The sequence below is a fragment of the Cavia porcellus genome, unplaced genomic scaffold (genome assembly GCF_034190915.1).
Source record: "Cavia porcellus strain 051 isolate PalLab524CR breed Dunkin Hartley unplaced genomic scaffold, mCavPor4.1 scaffold_10, whole genome shotgun sequence".
Lineage (NCBI taxonomy): Eukaryota > Metazoa > Chordata > Mammalia > Rodentia > Caviidae > Cavia > Cavia porcellus.
In genome coordinates, this window is record NW_026947493.1 from 44,625,409 (window position 1) to 44,644,427 (window position 19,019).

General features: G+C 36.4%; 1 protein-coding gene across 1 annotated transcript in view; it reads left to right on the plus strand.

Moving 5' to 3' along the window:
• Prex2 (phosphatidylinositol-3,4,5-trisphosphate dependent Rac exchange factor 2) overlaps positions 1 to 19,019 on the plus strand; it is a 310,793-nt gene that overhangs the window by 253,206 nt on the left and 38,568 nt on the right. The window contains exons 36-37 of the mRNA XM_063257426.1: positions 16,853 to 16,919; positions 17,147 to 17,337. Of these exons, the coding sequence (XP_063113496.1) occupies positions 16,853 to 16,919; positions 17,147 to 17,337 (258 nt within the window). The remainder of the gene's footprint in view (positions 1 to 16,852; positions 16,920 to 17,146; positions 17,338 to 19,019) is intronic.

A 19,019-nucleotide genomic window follows, 5' to 3' on the forward strand; every position in this document is an offset into this window, starting at 1 on the left:
TCAGTCCACAAAGAGAAAGTCACTTGCAAAAATGATCCTCAATAGAAAACATAAGACATACTCCATGAGGCTGTTCTATAAACCTTAACACAGAAACACAACTAATGTCAGAAACAAGGCAACGAGATGCTTCTAAAGATACATAACTCCCCAAAAGCTGATCTTGCAGATACTGAAGTGGATGAAATTCCAAAGAATTTAAAAAACTGACATTTAGGATGATCAGAGCTCAAGGAGGATACAGTTAACAAGTGATCAAATTAAATAAATAAACGATCACAACAATGCAGGATATTTAGACTGTGTTAGTAAGAGACAGAAGCTCTGAAAAGAACCAAGCAGAAATCCTATACATGAAACAGTGATAAGAAGAACAATTGGAAGTCTAGACTGTAGGCAATATGAATCAGAAAAAAGAGTAAAAGGAAATGTTGACAGATCGACTGTACTGGATTTCAAGCCATACTGTCAAGCCTTGATAACAAAAACATCATTCTGACACAAAAACAAATGTAAATGCATAAAATAGGATAGAATAGAAGATTGAAGATAGGATAGTCTGGGATAGGACAGGACAGGACAGGACAGTAGACACAGAAACCCAGGCATTTATAGTCATCCGATTTTTGACAAAGGAACCAAAATCATATGCTTAAGAGAAGACAGTCTCTCTTTATGGAGTGATGCTGGGAAAACTGGATATTTACATGCAGGAAATTGAAACAAGATCTCTTATATATCACTCTGTTCTAAAATCAAAATATAGAAACATTGAAACAGCTGGCAGATAAGATCAAGAATACAGAAAACAATGAATGCTTATTAAGATGAGAGGAAAAGAAGCCCTCCTACATTGCTGGTGGGAATGTAAATTAGTACAAACACTGTGTCTGTCAGAATAGAGATTCTAAAGACCAAACGCAACAATATCATTTGACCTAGGGGTGCCACATTTGGGTATATTCCTGAAAGAATCAAGGACTACGTAGTATAGTGATGTATGCTTACTCATGTTTATGCCAACACAATTTACAATAGTTAAGCATGGAAATAGCTTAGTTGCCTGTCATCTGCTGAATAGGAAATATGGTATAAAGGAAATGTGGAGCATATGTACAGTGGAGTATTACTAAGCCACGAAGAATAAACTCGTGTTATTTGCAGAAAAATGGATAGAACTAGTAACCATTATGCTAAGTGAGATTAATTAGACTTAGTTAATTATCACATTTTCTAGTATATGATGAACTAAAAAATATGCATGCAAGTGCAGGCATACATGTACATAAATACATAACATGCATACATACATACATACACTTACATATGTACTTACAGGTGACAGGAAACTAGGAGATAAACTTCTGTAAGGATGCAAGCAGGAGAAAAGAGATTAATAGGACTGAAGTTGGTTAAAATATATTAAATGCATGTATCTGTTTCCAAAACCAAACTCCATCAATCATGGAATAGTAATGTGCACTAATACAATATAATAAAACACCAAAATAATAACAGGTGACACGTTGACAATAAATGCTTATATTTGTGTTCAGTTTTTATACATGTTTTGGTTTACAGGTGAGAAATTCACTTTGAAGCATCAATTACTGTGATGTGGCCCTACTGAATTTGATTATTATGCAGCTCACACCACACTTAACTTGCTGTACTGGTCTCTATCTTGTTCAGTAAGATAAGTGCTTTTGAAATTCTGCAGTTAAGATCAGTGTAAATTATTATTCCATTTCTGCATTCTCCCTCAAGTCTCTTTAGTCTGCAAGCCACATTTTGAGTGGCACTGAACTACAGCACATAGGCTAAAATTTTTAAGAAAGCAATAAACAGTTGCTACTGAGGGGCATGGCTGTGTGTGTGATCTCTAAACAGGCAAGAATTGGAGAGTGAACTGGGAGCAGATTCTGAGGGAGAAAGACTTAGCCTTGTCCAGGTGAAGAAATGTCCCCAAGGTGATTGGAGAGAGGCACATTATAGCAAAAATACAGATGCAGGAAGAGCTGCAGTTTTCCCATAAGGCTGCAGGAGTCCTGTTTTTCTGACTGGCCAGGAAGGGAAGAGCGCACCCCATCTCATATGCCCCACAATGCGGGGACCTTTTGTGCTTGTTCACTGCTGTATTCTAAATATAGAGTGTTGTTTTGCACCTAAGTTGATGTTCAAAAGTACTTTCTGAAGTAGTTCAGTGAAAGTATTAAGAACATGCTCTTATATCCAGAAATCACAGTTGTGGGATTGGTATATGGTTTTACTTTCCAGTCCATGTTGTTGAATACCACAAGGATTTCGGGAGAGTTGAACACATTTTGCAGTAGTGTATCAACTTTAAGCGGATGGGAAAAATCTTTTAAATTTCACATCATTTAGCTCTTCACTTCCGTTACAACACAAATAGAATCCATGGTAAGTAAGGGATTTCTTTCAATGTCTTTGTGTCTCCTTCTGTCACTATTTCCTTTGCCTTTTCTTCCTTCTCCCCCGCCCCAGAACCTCCCTTCCCTTCTTTTGCTTTGTATTACTGTAATTAACAAAGGGCCTTTTCACTTAACTACTCCTCGGCCCTTTTTAAAGAAAAAATGTTTTGAGACACAGTCCAGCTGCCCGGGTTGTACTCAAACTTGTGCTCCTCCTGCCTGCTGTCTCAGAGTGCTGGATTACAGGCAGGCCCGCTCCTTGCCCGTTTTCTTATTGTTCCCACACTGTCTTCCGTTGCTGATCATATCTACAAAGAACCTCCTCAACTGCTATTTCCCATACGTACCCCTTTTTCAGGGCATTAAATAGCTTTCCATAGACTTAAATTATGTGATCTGTTGGGACACTCCTTTTCGTATGCCTCAAAGAGCTTTCATTCCCTTTTCCTACAAATACCTTCTTGTCCAAATGTGCTCACTAATGTGCTTTTCTAGCACTCTGGTAAACCTTTATGGATCATTCATCTCGCTGAATTGTAATTATCTATTTACTTTCTTCTTTCCCCAATTACACTGTAATTTTCTGCAGGTAAAAATTGTTTCATTTTCATAATACCTAGCTCTGTGCCTGACTTATGAACTATTTGCCTGTAAAATAAATAACTAATACACAAATCTGGAGTTTAGAGACATTTGGGTTCCTCTGAAAGGAGAAGGGTGTCCTCAGAGACTGTTGAGAAGGAGAATAGTGAGTAAGGCAGAGTCTTAGGAAACAGATGTGGAAGGGAGAGGCAATGGAGAGGACTCCATGGAGGATGCAAAACAGATAAATAAGGAAAGTATCTGAGATTGAGAGTCACACGGTTAAGGCATCAGAGCACTTGAGGAATGCGTGGCACTCTATGTAAATTCAGAACCTAATTTCTGAGTGTCTCCCACATTTGGCCACTGTAAGTACCTTGACATCATGAGGGACTGTTCTGGAAGTTGGTGTGACAGTGTGCTGGAAGTGGGGTTACTGATTGGCTTCCTTTGAAGACCTTTTTATTAGAAATTATTGGAGAGTGTCTGGAAGAGGGATGGAGTTAGTGAAGATTTATTTATTTTTCACAGAAGGAACTTGGTGAAACTTGCAGTTTTTTGCAGGAAGGTCTCAGTATTGAATGAGACTTTCCCTTGTTAGTCATTATTTAAATTTTGTCCTTAAATTACTAACTCTTGATTCATTTAGTGAATACTTAGTAAACAACTACTATTGCACAGTTTTCTAAGTGTTGAACACACAGCCTTTGTGCAGATTATGTTCTATTCCAAATACGTCTTTAAGACTTACTCTCTGCTCATCTGAAAAGTGCAGTTACCCCAAAAGAGTCTTGTGGGTTACTTAGTAGTCTTCCCTTGCCTTATCCACTGTGTCTTTAAATTCTGCTGATGACGTCTTTCTCATGTCTGCATATGCATAATTTTGGCCATATTACATTTTCCCTGCCCTTACCTCGGAAGCAGATGTCCCCAACTATTTACAAGATGAGATGCATTCCTGATTGTTGTCAACTTTAATGTCTTAGGATTTGGTGACAGTTTCATGCTGCTTCAGCTGACTTTAATTAAGCTCTTTGGAAGTTTAAGATAGGGCAGAAACCTGGATTGTCTTTTTCCATCATTTATCTTTTTCCTGTTGTAAGTATGGTTCATAAGAGAATTAATGAAAATTTATGTATAGTTTGTGATGGAGAAAATTTGTTATGCTTTACAGTTTTCCCCACAGTTTCCATGTATAATAGACAATTCTCAATTTTTTTTTTTTTTTTTTTTTTTTTTTGGTACCAGGCATTGAACTCAGAACCTTGCACTTGCCAGGCAAGTGCTTAAGCCACTGAGCTAAATCCCCAGCCCCAATTCTCAATATTTTTGACACAGAATCTCAACTTGAAAGAAGACACATTCTTCTTGGAAACAATTTTAACATGTCATCTATCACTACATTTTGAAAATTAATTATCAATTTACTTACTCTGATAAAATGTTTTGGAATACTCACTGTGTGCCTAGCACTGTGTAACATGATGAGGTAATAAAGATAAACTATACATTGTGTCTATTCAGAGTACTGGTATTTTAATGTGGAGAGACACTAATCCTTAAGAAACAAAACTGTGTATCCTGAAGTTCAGAGATGAACAGGGCATAGAGGAGAGCTACTGACTAAGGATACTGTGAAAGCTTAAGACAGGAGATGATATTGAAGATGAGTCTTGAAGAAAGAGCAATAAGAACAACCAGTACTGTGATAGGTACTGTACTTAAGGACCTTGGTTTTTTCCAAATAAGTGAAAACTTGCCTTTCTATAGATTCTAATGCAGAATCATACAAGCTAAGGTTTGACCATTACAATCTCAGTGTAATAGTAGATAATCATGTTTATTTTATTTATAACTGCACAAGAATTTCTCTGTATCATTTCTTGCCAGAGTACTTTGTAAGTAAAACAGCAGTGCTGTAGATTGCAAAGAACACTAAAAATTTTTTCTCTTAATGGTAATTATCTAATTTTAAGTACTGATGTACTTAAGTATTATGTTTCAATGTTAATATTCCTAACATTCTTTACAAAGAATTCTTTTTAAAATATGCATAAGGATTGTTTTAATTAACTTTCAAATTTTAATTAACTTTTCAAGTTTCTTTTCATCTTTAGGTCACATAAATACTTAGTTTATTTGTAGCATAGTAGCCTAATCAGTTATTTTTTAATTCTCATGAATAATGTTCATTTGTGTTAAACAGTACATCAAATATTAGATATATAGTATGCATCAGGCACTTCCTTAGATTAGGGAGTTTCAAATTTAGAAAATCAAGTTTCTGCCTTCTAGTTGAGCACAAGCAACAGAATGAGTGCAACTCAATATAATAGAGTGAGATAAATTTGTTTCAGTGGAAACGTTCTCAAGATGTCATATTTGAGCTGCGTTTGTAGGGTCAGTAGAATTTTTTCAAGCAGAAGGAGGTGACAGAGAATTCCCAGCAGGAGAGAATAATATGTAAGAAAGTGGGGAAGCTTCTCCATGGGTAGTGTACCAGGGAAGTTGAGCATGACCAAGACAGGACACAGTGATGAGAGACAGGATGGCAAAGCCTGTTGGTCAGAGATGAGGGAAACTCCCAAATGTGTGTCTTCCTTTAACCACTTTTAAATTAAGATAATAAAACAATAGTATTCATGCTTTCCATAGTTAATCCTAAGGACAGACTGGAGTTAAATGGGTTATACAGAGAAAAACATTTTGGAAAGGAGACTAATCAACTGACTGCTAAGAATGTCTTTATAAGATTTTTATAATTTTAAAACAAAAAGTTTTTCTCTGGTATGAAAATGGCAAATTCTCTTAAAATACATGTCTTAGTTACTTTTCTTGTGACTGAAAAAAATTACTCAACACTCAAAAGTTAAGGAGGAAAGGTTTATTTGGAACACGGTTTGTAGAGGGTTCAGTCCATATTCAGCTGACTCCAAGGCAGGTTAGCATGGCAGAGGGCATCACAGAGAAGGAGCAGTCAGTGGCAAACCAGGATGGGTAAGAAAGCAGCCAGCAGTGAAGCAGCAAGAGACAAGGAACCATCAGTGACCCTATTTCTGTCCCTTATATCTTATCTAGTCCTCCCACCTTTTGGACAGGTAGCACTTACACCCCTAATCTTACCCAGAACTATGCCAAACCAATCAGTGGACTCATTTAGTAATCATACACCCTTCATTCCAACCCTACGCATACCAGATCCAGCCATCTCCAAAAAGCCCTACTTATGACCACATGAGGCTTTGGGGAGACATCCAGGCTCAAACTGTAACACTATAACTTTTAAATTCAATAGAACATTTTAATAGTAAAATACCACTTGCCTTCATTGTTTTCCAGCTTATAATGAGATACCTTTATGTGATATAGGTAATTATTTGGACAGTTTTTCCTACTTTAAAAGATTTTCATGGTTATTCCTTTCCATTTCATTTCCACGTAATATGTTTCAGGGAAGGCATATTTCTGCCATTGTAAAATAAGTAGGTAAGGGTCTTTTAACAGTAGGTGGCTTCTGAAGTAACTTGTACATATTCCACATGTGGGTAAAGAACGGTTGCCTTAAATGACCCATGAAGAGACAAGCAAAATTCAAAGTGAAGTAAAAAAAAAAAAATGCAAATTCGAGAATGGATTTTGATTCAGTCAGGTTACTCATAGTAGGTTCTCAGGGAGGAGAACAGTGAGGTTCCCAGCCATGACAAGAGGTAGTGAAGCGCATCTCAGTCACCTCCCATACCACATCTGTGTCTTCAGGACACAAAAGGAGTCATAGGAATTATACTTGTCTGTTTTCTTGCTGTGGTATCACGTACGATCTGTTGACTTTATTGTGCTTGTCTTTTCAGTGGTCGAATAGAAATGAAGCTGAACACTGATAGGCAGTTCTCTGACAGTTTGCAAATGCAATATGACATACAGGGAAACCTAGATGATCTTATATTTTAAATTTCCCTTTATATTTACAATTTCTCTTATATTTATAATTTCTCTTTAACTGAAATGTGTTTCAGAGAAGTCAAGACTAATGCTTATGGGCATGGAAGACGGGCGTAATGAAGGTGAACAGTAAAGTTCTCTGACTTTTCCACTCAGAATGTATTCTGTTTAGTCCTGTGTGGCCACAGATTAAATCTCTCATGATTTTTATGTATATAAGAGACTGGTGATTTTCAGTAATATGTTCTATTGAATTGTTTCCCTTAATTTAAGTGCCATGGTACTTAAATGCGGTTTAACCATAGTAGTTACATCACCCATCACACTAGTAGTCAGCTGCTATACCATTGTAATAGTGATGTCACAATCATATCCATGACTGATAGCCACAACTCACCTACTATTACAGTTCTTTTTGAAATGCAAAGTAACTACTGGAATCTAATACACTTGTAAAATGCCCCAAAACAACCTGATACAGTTTAGAATATTTTGGGATTCTATATAATACTGTGTTAGGAAAAGTATATATGTGTCTGTCCAAAGGAGAAATTTCTGTAAATAATTAAAAAATATGGAGATGATCTTACAAGCAGAGATCTGATGAAGAAGCCAAGAGTGTAACAGATACCTGACCTGGAAAAACTGTAGTTTCTCTTTATTTACAAAACACTAGAAGCTCTCTGCCTTAATCATCTCTTTTAGAAATTGAATATCCCCCAAAAGGCTGAGAGGGGGTAGGAGGGAAAAAAATGTTACATTTGTCATTAATTTGACCTCTGTTTATCTCGCATGACAAAGTTAATTGGTTTCAATATTTTAAATAAGAGTGTTTTGAAAAACTAATCATTCCTGGAGCACCAGCCCGACTTTGTTGAAACAGAATTCTATTTACTCAATTCAAGAAAGCATTGTCTATTTCTTAAATTATTACATTAACTTGCATAACTCTGTGTATGATCTCAGTATGCTCCAAACATGTTTTCTTTCTCTCATGGCAAGTATGAATTCCTTATTTACATTACCATGGTTTTGTTATGGTTGTTAAATGATTCTTTCCATTTCTAATATTTCTTGCAGCTTGAAATGCCAGAATTTTTGTTTGAATAATGTATTTCTTTCTGTTCATTCTTATCATAGGCAATATTTAAGCATGTGTTTTGCAGCCATTTTTTCCACTCTTAACAAATTAATTATAATTTTTAGTTAAGTATTTAAATTGAGGCGACCTCACCCAGCAGTCCATCTCCCTGCCTCATGAGCGCACACTCTTTAGTCCTGTGGGCTCTGTTTGTTCTAGGCCTGCTGTATTCATGACATTACCACCACTTAAACTGTAGCTCCTCCACTTTGACCTGCCTGCTTCCTATCCATGCATCAAAGTCAATGCCTGTACTCTTACGTAACCGCCCTGTGTACCCAGGAACTCTGTACCTTTCAGCTTACTTATTGCTTTCTACCTTACATTGCAAATATTTGTGTACTCATCTTCACTTTCAGATGGTAATCAGAACATGACAAGATTAGTTTCATTGTAATTATTTGGCTTGAATATATTTATACTTCTACTTGTTGAAACTTAGGATGTACGAACTTCTTCATTGGTGTTTTATTCAATCATTATGGATTGAATGAAAAATAGTGTCATAATATATTCATTTTACATGGCAAAAATAATTTGCAAAGTGTCATAATAAAGCCTAATGTGCAACAGCATGAAGAGGAACTCACTGTTCACCCCTTTTAAAATAGCAGGAGCACTTTCAAAATGGTTAATAAGATTTTCTATATTCAAACAAAGAACCATGACATCATTTTTGCTAACCTCAGAAGCATAATAAACTATCATCAGTTTTGGCTTTAATCCAATTTTGCCATTAACTTTTCCCATAAAATTTGATGAAAGGGCATTGAAAGATTTTTGTAATTAAAGATAGTGTATTAGGAATTTATTTCTTATCCACAATTTGTCATATTATGAGTGATACTGCACTGTGAATACCTGTAAACCTTGTAGCCAATAAACCTTTATTTTAACTAAAATTAGTTTCAGTCCCAAGACCAAATTGTTATTTTATCAAGTAATTGAATTTAAAGATTTGTTGGATATATATATATATATATATATATATATATATATATATATATATATTATATGAAAACCGAAGTTACTGCAGTTCCTGGGTATTTTTCTCAAGTTCATCAGTTCATTGATATATCTTACCATATTTTGTTAATATTTATTAATTTTCCACCCTTGAATTAACAAATACTAGCTACTCACACAAATTTGGATGAATTAACATATTTCACTCCGAACTTACAGTAAGTCTTTCTCTTCTAAGTATATTCTTGAATGTTTAAATTATTTCATTAGCCATATTTCTATGGTTAGCTGTATAGGGGTTAAGAAAAAGATTATTTCTAAATAAAGTTTCACTTGATGTGGACTGTATTTTCAACCTATGAAAGTTTTTTTCTAATTTATTTTCTGTTCATCATCTATGTTTCTGTATTTTGAAAGACTTTGTCCCTTTGAATATTTGAAGATTTTTGTCAAGTCAGTTGTAAATGAATACAGCAGAATCAGATCAACATGATCTAAACTGCTCATAACTAGCTGAATCAGCGACTTAAAAAAAAAAAAAAAAGTAATATGTCTTTCTGAAAGAAGAAAGACTACGGCCAGAGGTGGTGACAGATGTCTGTACTGATGCTTTTTTTAGGTTGTACTAATGATCCGTGGGCTGCTTTTACAGAATATTTTTCTCCCTAGATGATTCAAAGTTTATAAGAGCTGGTTTCCACAGTCAACATACCTGACTAAGCTATTTAAGTGACAGTCTTTTTTCTTTAACCTAAAATGGTACTTTTCTATTTAAAGTTAAACATCTACTTATGCACTAATTGTGAAATTAGCTAGACACTAAAAATCTAACTTAATTTTCATTTTTAAATACCTGTTACATAACATTTTAGGCAGCCTCAAAGAAGAACAGGAACTCTACAGCTTTAATTTATTATATGGATAAAATTACTCAAGACATGTTTTCTTGAAGACTATATTCATTTTAATAACAGTTTTTATTGCTTGTTGGATGAGTCTTCCTTGCTAATACAGGACACAGTGCTTCATATGCGTTGACTTCCTTGTCCATATTATGGCATCTGTATTCTAGGAAATTCTAGCACAGTTTTTAAATGAGGAAACTTAGATGCTGAGACACTAATTCATTGAGGACTTCTGTACTATTTTTCAACATCTTGCTTTGTCTGCAAGTATAATTGAGGACAGGCATGTTTGATAGGGGTATCTCTGTGCAGATTTTTTTTTCTCTCTTTTTATTGGTACCGGAGATTGAACTCACAACTGCCTGCTTGCAAGGCAGGTGCTTATGCCGCTGAGCTAAATCCCCAGCCCCGATAGGGATATCTCTGATGATTCTAACATTATGGCACTGCCTTTTCATACGTAAAATGCTAAGACAAATGTAAAAGTTATAGCTGAGATCAAATAATAATTTATCATCTTTGTGGCCCATGAATGAAATAAATGCAAGTGATGAGTTGTAGGCTGTGCTGAGGCCTCTGACTTGCTGAGCTCCACAGGTTGGACACAGAGAGCCAGGGTAGCTTTTACTGAATAATGGACAATCCATGTAATAAGTGGAAAACTAGAGCCCACATCACTGTTTGAAAACAGAGCATGGAGACTTGTCTACTTCTGAGTGAAGGATGAAAACTCTGCTCCCGACCACTGGTTGAGATCATAGCTTTGTTATCAAGACGGAAGCCCAACCCAGCCGGTGAGCTATCAACTTGAGCAAATCATTCACTGGGTTAAAGAAGGGACTGTTAATAATCTGGATGCAATCACAGTGTAATACTCAAATCACTAGTGGAAAAGAAGTTAGCATTCTCTGAATGTAGGCATAAAATGAGTGAAAAAGCAAATTAAGAGGAGGATGGTAATAGAGGTAATAATGAAACTGTGTAAAAAACTAAATAAATTTTTTAGTTCAGATGAACTTAAAAATGTAATTGTAGGGCCAGGAGTGTAGCTCAGCAGCACAGCGCCTGCCTGGCAAGTGCAAGGCCCTGAGTTAGATTCCCAGTACCAAAAAAGAAAATAGAAAAAAAAAAAAAAGGCCCAAAAATGTAATTGTAAAGAGAAGACCTAACATTGAGAAAAACTGAGGAAAAGCTGGTCATTAAAATTCAGTGTGTGCCAGGGAATCTGATGTATTGATAGAGATAAAGGTTAAAAAGCAAGCTATAAAATTCCACCCATAAACAAAGACAAGAAATCTCAGAATAAGTCAATTCTACAATTATTTTTTTGCAGATATTTATTCAAATCATCCTATGTTCTGTACAACATTACAAATGATAAGCCATTATTATGGTTTAGATCTAAAATGCTTCCCAAAGTCTCTTGTTTAAGGTGAGACCTGCTCACAGGGGCACGTCAGAGCATGTGACTTGGAAAGGTATATTTGTGTCACTGGCTCCTCCTTTCTCTCTCTCTGCTTCCTGGATACAATGGAGGGAACTGCTGTTTTCTCCCAGTCTCTTCCACTATGCTGTTTCTGCTTTGGAGTCAGCCAGCTACAGACTACACTCACTAAAAAAGTGAGACAAATAAACCTTCCTTTCATTAAATTGCGGATGTCAGGTATTTTGTCTTAGCTATGGAAAAGTGACTAACACAGTCATGATCAAAAGTGAATAAAATCTATATTCGGTTAGGGTTAATATTCTAGTGGGGCATTTACTTTTTAATGGCAAAAATAAAGTAATAAAAAGTAGAAACATTGGAAATGAAAACAATAATCATTAGAATAACTTTCTGATAGAAAGGATAAATTCTGCACTTGACACACAGTCAAAGTTAATCATTTGGAAGATGTTACTGAGGAGATTACCTAAAATGGAGTAATTGTAAACAAGACATCAAAGGGGGTTTGGGATAGTAGAAAGAGGGAGAAAGAGATAAAAACATGTGAGCATATGTGTAATGGATATTACAGAAGGGAAAAAGTAGAAATGATGTTGGAAAGATAAAATTAGGCGAAAGAATAGATAGGATTATTTTTCAGGTGATTAGACAAGCTTCTTTGTTAATGTACAATCTGAGAAGTATCTGGATAAATAAAAAATCTGTGGTAAACACTTTGTGGTTAAACTTTATGAAGTAAAATTTAAAAAGAATACACACTAGCAGAAGAAAAAATACAGACTAGCTTCAGATACCATTACATTGAAATCAGATGTAAAGGACCATACTGAGGGAGAACAATATAGTCTGTCTAGGTTTTACAATTTCATGCCCTCATATTCTACTTATAGATGCTAACCAAAAATGCAAATTGAATAATTTACTTAAGAAACAGAACTATTCTTGAGAAAGTAAGCCAGAAAGAAAGTATGGCATTTAAAAAACAAAAGATGAAAAGGGAGAAACAGAAACTTTTAAAAGTCATTAACTCTTGCTATCAGAAGTTGTAACTAATTTATGTTTAAAAAGAAAAGGTAAGACATATGAGCAAGCAAATGAAAGAAAGAGAAAGAATGTTGACCAGCAGAAATACACTGTTGCAAGAAAATTCCCAAGTCAAACCAAAAGGCAGACTCTCCTCACCAAGGAGATACGAAGGCATCATTTAATCTTTATGACAGTGGTAAAAATCTTCGCACTAGTGGACTGTTGTGGGATCATTCCCAAAGGCAATAGCCCTGAGTTTACAGAGCTTAGTTTATATAGCGTTAAGACAAAACAAGTGACAAAACATTACATATTTGGTTACATGCTTTGAGTCATACTTGACAGACTGACTAGTCTTAAACAGATTTGTTGAAATGAGTTATTTATCATGATATAGAAATGTACTGGTAACAAGGGGAGGGGATTTACAGGGCGAGCATAATTAAAGGTGTCTGATTAGCCCATGGTGCCTTAAAGTATAGACCTTTACTCTGACTTAGTGCTTATCAGAGATGTGCAGCTGAGCTTTAGACAATGTCAAGGTCAATTGAATTCCCAAGCAGAAACTTGGTCAGAGACCTCTAATTTGTATCATCAAATACCTATAAATTTGCTATTTTACAAATGTGTCCTTGCATTATAATTGTGCCCCAACAACACAAATCAAAGGTAAAAAGGCCAAAGTTGGAAATCTAAGAGAATCAAAGTAAACAAAGATGCAGAAGGATGGTCACAGCTATTCTTTTGTGCCTCCACTTGTGCTCATGGTATGGGTGACAGTCTGCAGCCTGGAAGTGAGAAACATCCACCTCCAGGTGACCATTCTGGGAGGGAGGAAAATGATCACCTTGGAGCAAGAACGGGGAGGGGGAAGAATAGGCAACATGGGGACCGCAGGAACAGGGAGTCAGCTCTGCCCGTAACTGGTGAAAAGGGGGTGGGTGTGTACGCAGCAGTGGGGTGCTTTTCTCAGTACTGAGGGGGGAAAATATGCAGAAGATAAATTGCTAAGATTTGTTAAAGTATGGTGATATAAGCATGAATTTTCATAGTTCTATCTTAAGTATATCTGTATAGAGATGAGAAGACCTAGAGAGCTTTCAGAAGAACATTAATTTTGAGACCTAGTGATAAAGTTTAAAAATTAGCAAGTTTTCTCGCAGTGGGGCAAGTCAGATGGTCCTTTCTCTTCAGTGACTCCCAAATTCCCTCAAAAGAAGACCCGAACTCCCTTTCAGGGCCCTTAAATCCCTACACCGTTTACCGCGGCTGACTCGCAAGGTTGCCCATACATTACCCAGCTCAGCTCTATTGCATGTTTTTGTTCCTCGTGCGGTCTATGCATACATTTGCTTTTTTGGATGACAGTATTTTTCTTGGATTTCTGCTGTCGTTTTTTGGTACTGAAGAAAGTCTAGATTTGATGAGCTTTTTGATGTTTGTGGTTTTGCATTGCAAAGATGGAAGCCAGGTATGCAACCACTGAACTATTTTTTTCAAATTTTTTTTGTTGTATTTGTGAGACAAGGTCTCACTAGGTTGCCCAGACTGACCTTGAACTTGTAATCCTCCTACCTCAGCCTTCTGAGTAGTTAAGAGTACAGGCATGTACCACTGTACCTAGGTAGAAATATTTCAGAATCATTAGTTCAAGCTTAGCTCAGGAAACTTACCAATTAACAAGACTCTATCATAAATAAAAATTTAAAAAGGGCTGGGATGTAGCTCAGTGTGAAGGCTCTGGCTTCAGGTCCCAGTACCACAAAATATGATGATGATGATATGATGGTGATGATGATGCCTCAAATCTCTCTGATTTTTCTTGTGATGTAGTAATTACAGTGAAGGAGCTGTCTTTGCTTGGAACCTGGTAGCATTCCTGATGCATGTCACTATAGCCTAGTCATTGTGAGTTGGGTGCAGCCTGGCATTGCTAGAGTCCCATGCTTCTGGCAGTATATGTACCCTGAGGCAATGACTTATAGATTCAGGCTGAGGAACAACAGATGGTACCTAGAAACAAATCTCTTAGGATCCAGAGTGAATTCTAATGAGTAATACCAAAATTTAGATGCCAAGTTTTTTGCAGTTTTTTTGAAAAGGGTGTTTAATGTGTATTTTAAGGAAGAAAAAAGTAATTTTTGATAATTGGCCAATATTTTGAATTCTTTTTTGTTTTTGTTGTTTGTTTGGGACAGGGCCTGCCTTTAGTACAGGCTGACCATGGAACAATCCTTGTATCTCAGTCTCCCCAATGCTGAGATTATAGGTGTGTACTACCACACTCAGCATATTTTGAATTCTTGAAAGATGCTCTTAAATGTCAATCTAATCAATTTTTGTTTAAATTCTAATTCATCCTGATACATTGGGACTTACTTTGTTATATTGTCATTACATGTTCATATCTTAGAAATAATTTCCCTTCAGCAATAACAAATAAGTAACGGTTTTTGTGGAAGTATTTAATGCCATTGAAATCTATACTTAAGAATGTATAAAATGGTACATTTTATGTTATATGCATTTTAACATAACTTTAAGAATGGAAGGTTAAAAACTTAAATGTATCCTATCTTCAAGGATCACTCTCTAAATTTTGTTAATATGCAGTCAGAAGCTAAGCAATAAGGCAGTTCTTGGGATTATTGCAAGCTATTAGATTTGACTTAATAGGCATTGCATGTTTTATCCTGGTGAAAATAAGGGCCAAGGCTTCCTCAAAGTTTAACTTCCAATCTGAAACTTTACCAACTGAAAAGTCAGTTTTTTAATCTGTTTAAAATTAGAAGGGTTTTTTGTATTAATTTTTTATTTTAAAAAGCAAAACAAAAAAGGATAGAAATGATACAGAATTTCAAAACAAAATAGTAGGAAATTAACACTAGTTAATATATTGCATATTGTTATCTTAGAAGTAGTTGTTCAGGTTACAAGATTTAGGTGTGAAAAAATGATCAAATGGTGAAAGCTCAAACTTCTTTTTGATGAACTAACAGGTTAGTAGTATAGTTATCTATTTTGTATATATATGCATACACACACATACATGTACATACCCCTATATACATGTGAACTTTCTCCTTTTCCCTATCTCAATTGTTCTTTCCCTTTGAGCACTTTCTTTCCCTTTCATTATCACAATATGTGTTGTACATAGGTGCACATATATTGCTGGGGCGTGACGTTGTCAGTTTTTCTGGGAAAATACCCAGAAGAGGAGCAACTAGAATGAATGGGACTTCCAATTCTAGTTTTCTGAGGAGTCTTCACACTGGTTTCCACCGTGGCTGCACCAGTCTGCACTCCTACCAACAGTGGAGAAGCATTTCTGTTTTCCCTGCAGCCTTACGAACATTTGTTATCAGTTGACTTCTCGATGCCAGCCATGCTTTCTGGCATGAGATGGAATCTCCATGTTGTTTTAATTTGCATTTCTCGAATGACCAGTGTTACTGAACATTTCTTCGTGTCTTTATTTGTCATTTGTATTTCTTCATTTGAGAAGTGCGTGTTCATCTCAGATGTACATTTTTGGACTGGGTCTTTGAATTTGATGGCCTGATGTTTTTTAATTCTTCATATGTTCTAAATATAAATCCTTTGTCAGAGGGACAGCTGGCTAAAATTCTTTCCCATTCTGTGGGTTTTCTTTTCACTCTGTTGATAATTTTTTTTAAGCACAAAGCTTTTTAATAAGAGGAGAGTCTAGTAGTGGATTCTTTGAAGCACTTCCCATATGGTTTGCATTTTGTTTATGAACTCTCTGCCTACCCTTATGTCTTCAAGATTTCTACCTACCTTGTCTTCCAGTAGATTTAGTGTTTCTGTTTTAATATTTAGATCTTTGATCCATTTTGACTTTAGTTTAGTGCATTATGATAGATAAGGGTCTAATTTTAATCTTTGCCATGGAAAGTCAATTTTTCTAGCACCATTTATTAAAGTGAACATGTGTATGTATTTTATAATTTGACATTCTTACAATAAATGAAAATTGGATAGTGTTTTCTAATAGTCATATTTCTTCAGCTTTTGTGATATTATCACAATTATTGAAAAACACATTTTGTGCTGTGCCCTGTTCTAAGCATTTTTTTCTGAATAAATCTTTGATTCTACTAGACAATCTTCTGATACAAATGGACGCTGCTGTCCACTTACAGATGAGAAAACTGAGCAAGGACAACTCTGCTCTAAAGCCAAATGCTATGTAATGGAGATAGTGGTAGCTTTAATTGTTTGTTTGTTTGTTTGAATGGATGGATGCCTTGTGACGTTTGTGCATCCCCCCGCTGATCCTAGTGTTTATAGCTTTATTCAGTTCTATAGAAGAAATTTAATGAAAATTGAACATGTTTATGCATTTTAAATTTTGTTTACCAATAAACAAATATTCTTTGTATTCCTACAGGGCATTCTACCTGGACAAATCAAACTCCCCCCCGAACTCCACATCCAAAGCTGCCTATGTAGATAAGGTAAAAACAGATGATTACACATATTGATACTTTCTTAGTCACAAACCTCCCATAGTTTTCTACTCTTGTTCTTGCTTGGTATGTAATTATATTTAGTCTCCAGTCCTGTTAGTCCCATAACAAAATAATAAAACTATTCATTAAAAGCTACCACAACTGTGATACAACCCAGCTAAAAGGATTTCTGCTCAACATGTTGAACTTTCTGTTCCTCACTTTTTCTGCAGCTAATGAGGCCTCTCAATGCTTTGGATGAGCTTTATCGCCTGGTAGCCTCATTCATCAGATCCAAACGCACAGCTGCCTGTGCAAACACAGCATGCAGCGCGTCTGGGGTTGGCCTGCTGTCAGTTTCCTCTGAGCTGTGCGACAGGCTCGGTGCCTGCCACATCATCATGTGCAGCAATGGCGTGCACCGGTAAGTGAACGTCCCCACCTTTCCCATCCTTGTTAGTTCACAGTTTGTGTGGTGGCTCTCGTCTACATTTTGTCTAAATGAAATTAAAGGTGCAAGCAATTAAAGGACCCAGATGCATCTGTAATAAGATTCTGGATGTTTTCTAATTTTGGTTCTTGTATTTTTAGTGATCATTTAGTCATACAAGTGAATGCACTTTCACATTTTTATCATGGTGGCCTGGAATCTTATCCTTTTTGCATTTATATTACCACAGTAGATTTTAGGTACAAAATATGTATCCTTCCTTGCTCTAGGAATGTCTTGATAGGAGCTGAACCTAACTAGCTTAATAAACTTTTCTCACAGCCACCAGTGGCTCACATCCTTGTAACCCAAGTGCTATGAGGTACATGTTCTGGGTTTGGTGCTTCACCCTATATCAGAAACAATGATGGCCCAAGAGGTCACTTAACATTCTTCTAGAGAACTCAAGGAAAAATATTTGCCAGGTCCTATTCAGACATTTGTCCTAGGCAACTGTATTCTTTCTGAGGCAGCAATGTATACTACATTCAGTAGTGTGTCACTCAATGTATACTACAAAAACAGATATAATAAAAGATACACAGATATATAAGAATTTATAAGAATGGGTTACAATGGCTACTCACAGAATTGGATGAGGAAGAGTGCAGAGGATCTGTATGCGCGCTGGAGACCAAAGGGATCAGTTGAAGGTATGGTGCTCACTACAGTGTCCCATGCAAGTCCGTTTCCGGAGGCCAGTGGATCTGTGATGGAGGCTGAAGACTATGCCACAAAAGCCAAGGAGCCTGTGCTGGAAGCCAGGAGATGATGTCCAAGGTGAAGCTGGATACTGAAGCCCTCTGAAGAAACAGAAGCAGATCCCCCCTTTTTTATTTCTCCTTTATACCATCCAGGCAACAGGCACCCCAGGGTGAGTCTTCCTTACCCATGGGTGAGGAATTGCCGAGCCAGTTCAGTTAAACTTCTCTTCCTCAAATTGACACAGTCGCTCCACCGTCACACTCAGGTTTACGAGTTCATCCAGCTACATGGACTCATGTAGGGGACGAGAGCCAGCATCCTCAAGTCAGATTCCTCCCCACAGTCATCCCTTTCTACCGTCTCTCATTTTCACGAGCAGGTAAAATCTTGTGGATGAAAATAATACAATAGACTTTAAATCATCCTTTTAATTCGAGTAGGGAGATCGCCTTCTTTCAGAGACATAGCTCTTCTTAGTTCTATGCCAGCTAGATTTTGAAGATGGTATTTTTTCATGCATGCATTCGTTCAAATTTGTGTGGTTCTTAAACCAGGGAAAGAATCGCAGTTGATGCTGCAGATTATGTTCTCTTTCATTAGAAGTCAGGGTCATTGGTGATGAAGACATAAAGCATGAATAGCAAATAACAAAAAGCTAGCAATACCGACAATTATGAAACAACGTAAGATAAAAATCACACAATGATGAATAATAACACACAGAAAACTATCAGTGACTAGGAAAGTTACAGCTAAAGTCTGAGATTCATTCCCATTCCTGGAGGTGGTTAGATCTGGGAACTTTCCGTGGAGAAGGTGATGTTCAGACTGAGGTTTGATGGATCAGGTTGTAGAAGTAAAAACAGGAGAGAGCCATTCAAGGCAGCAGCTTCTCATCTGTGAAATCCCAT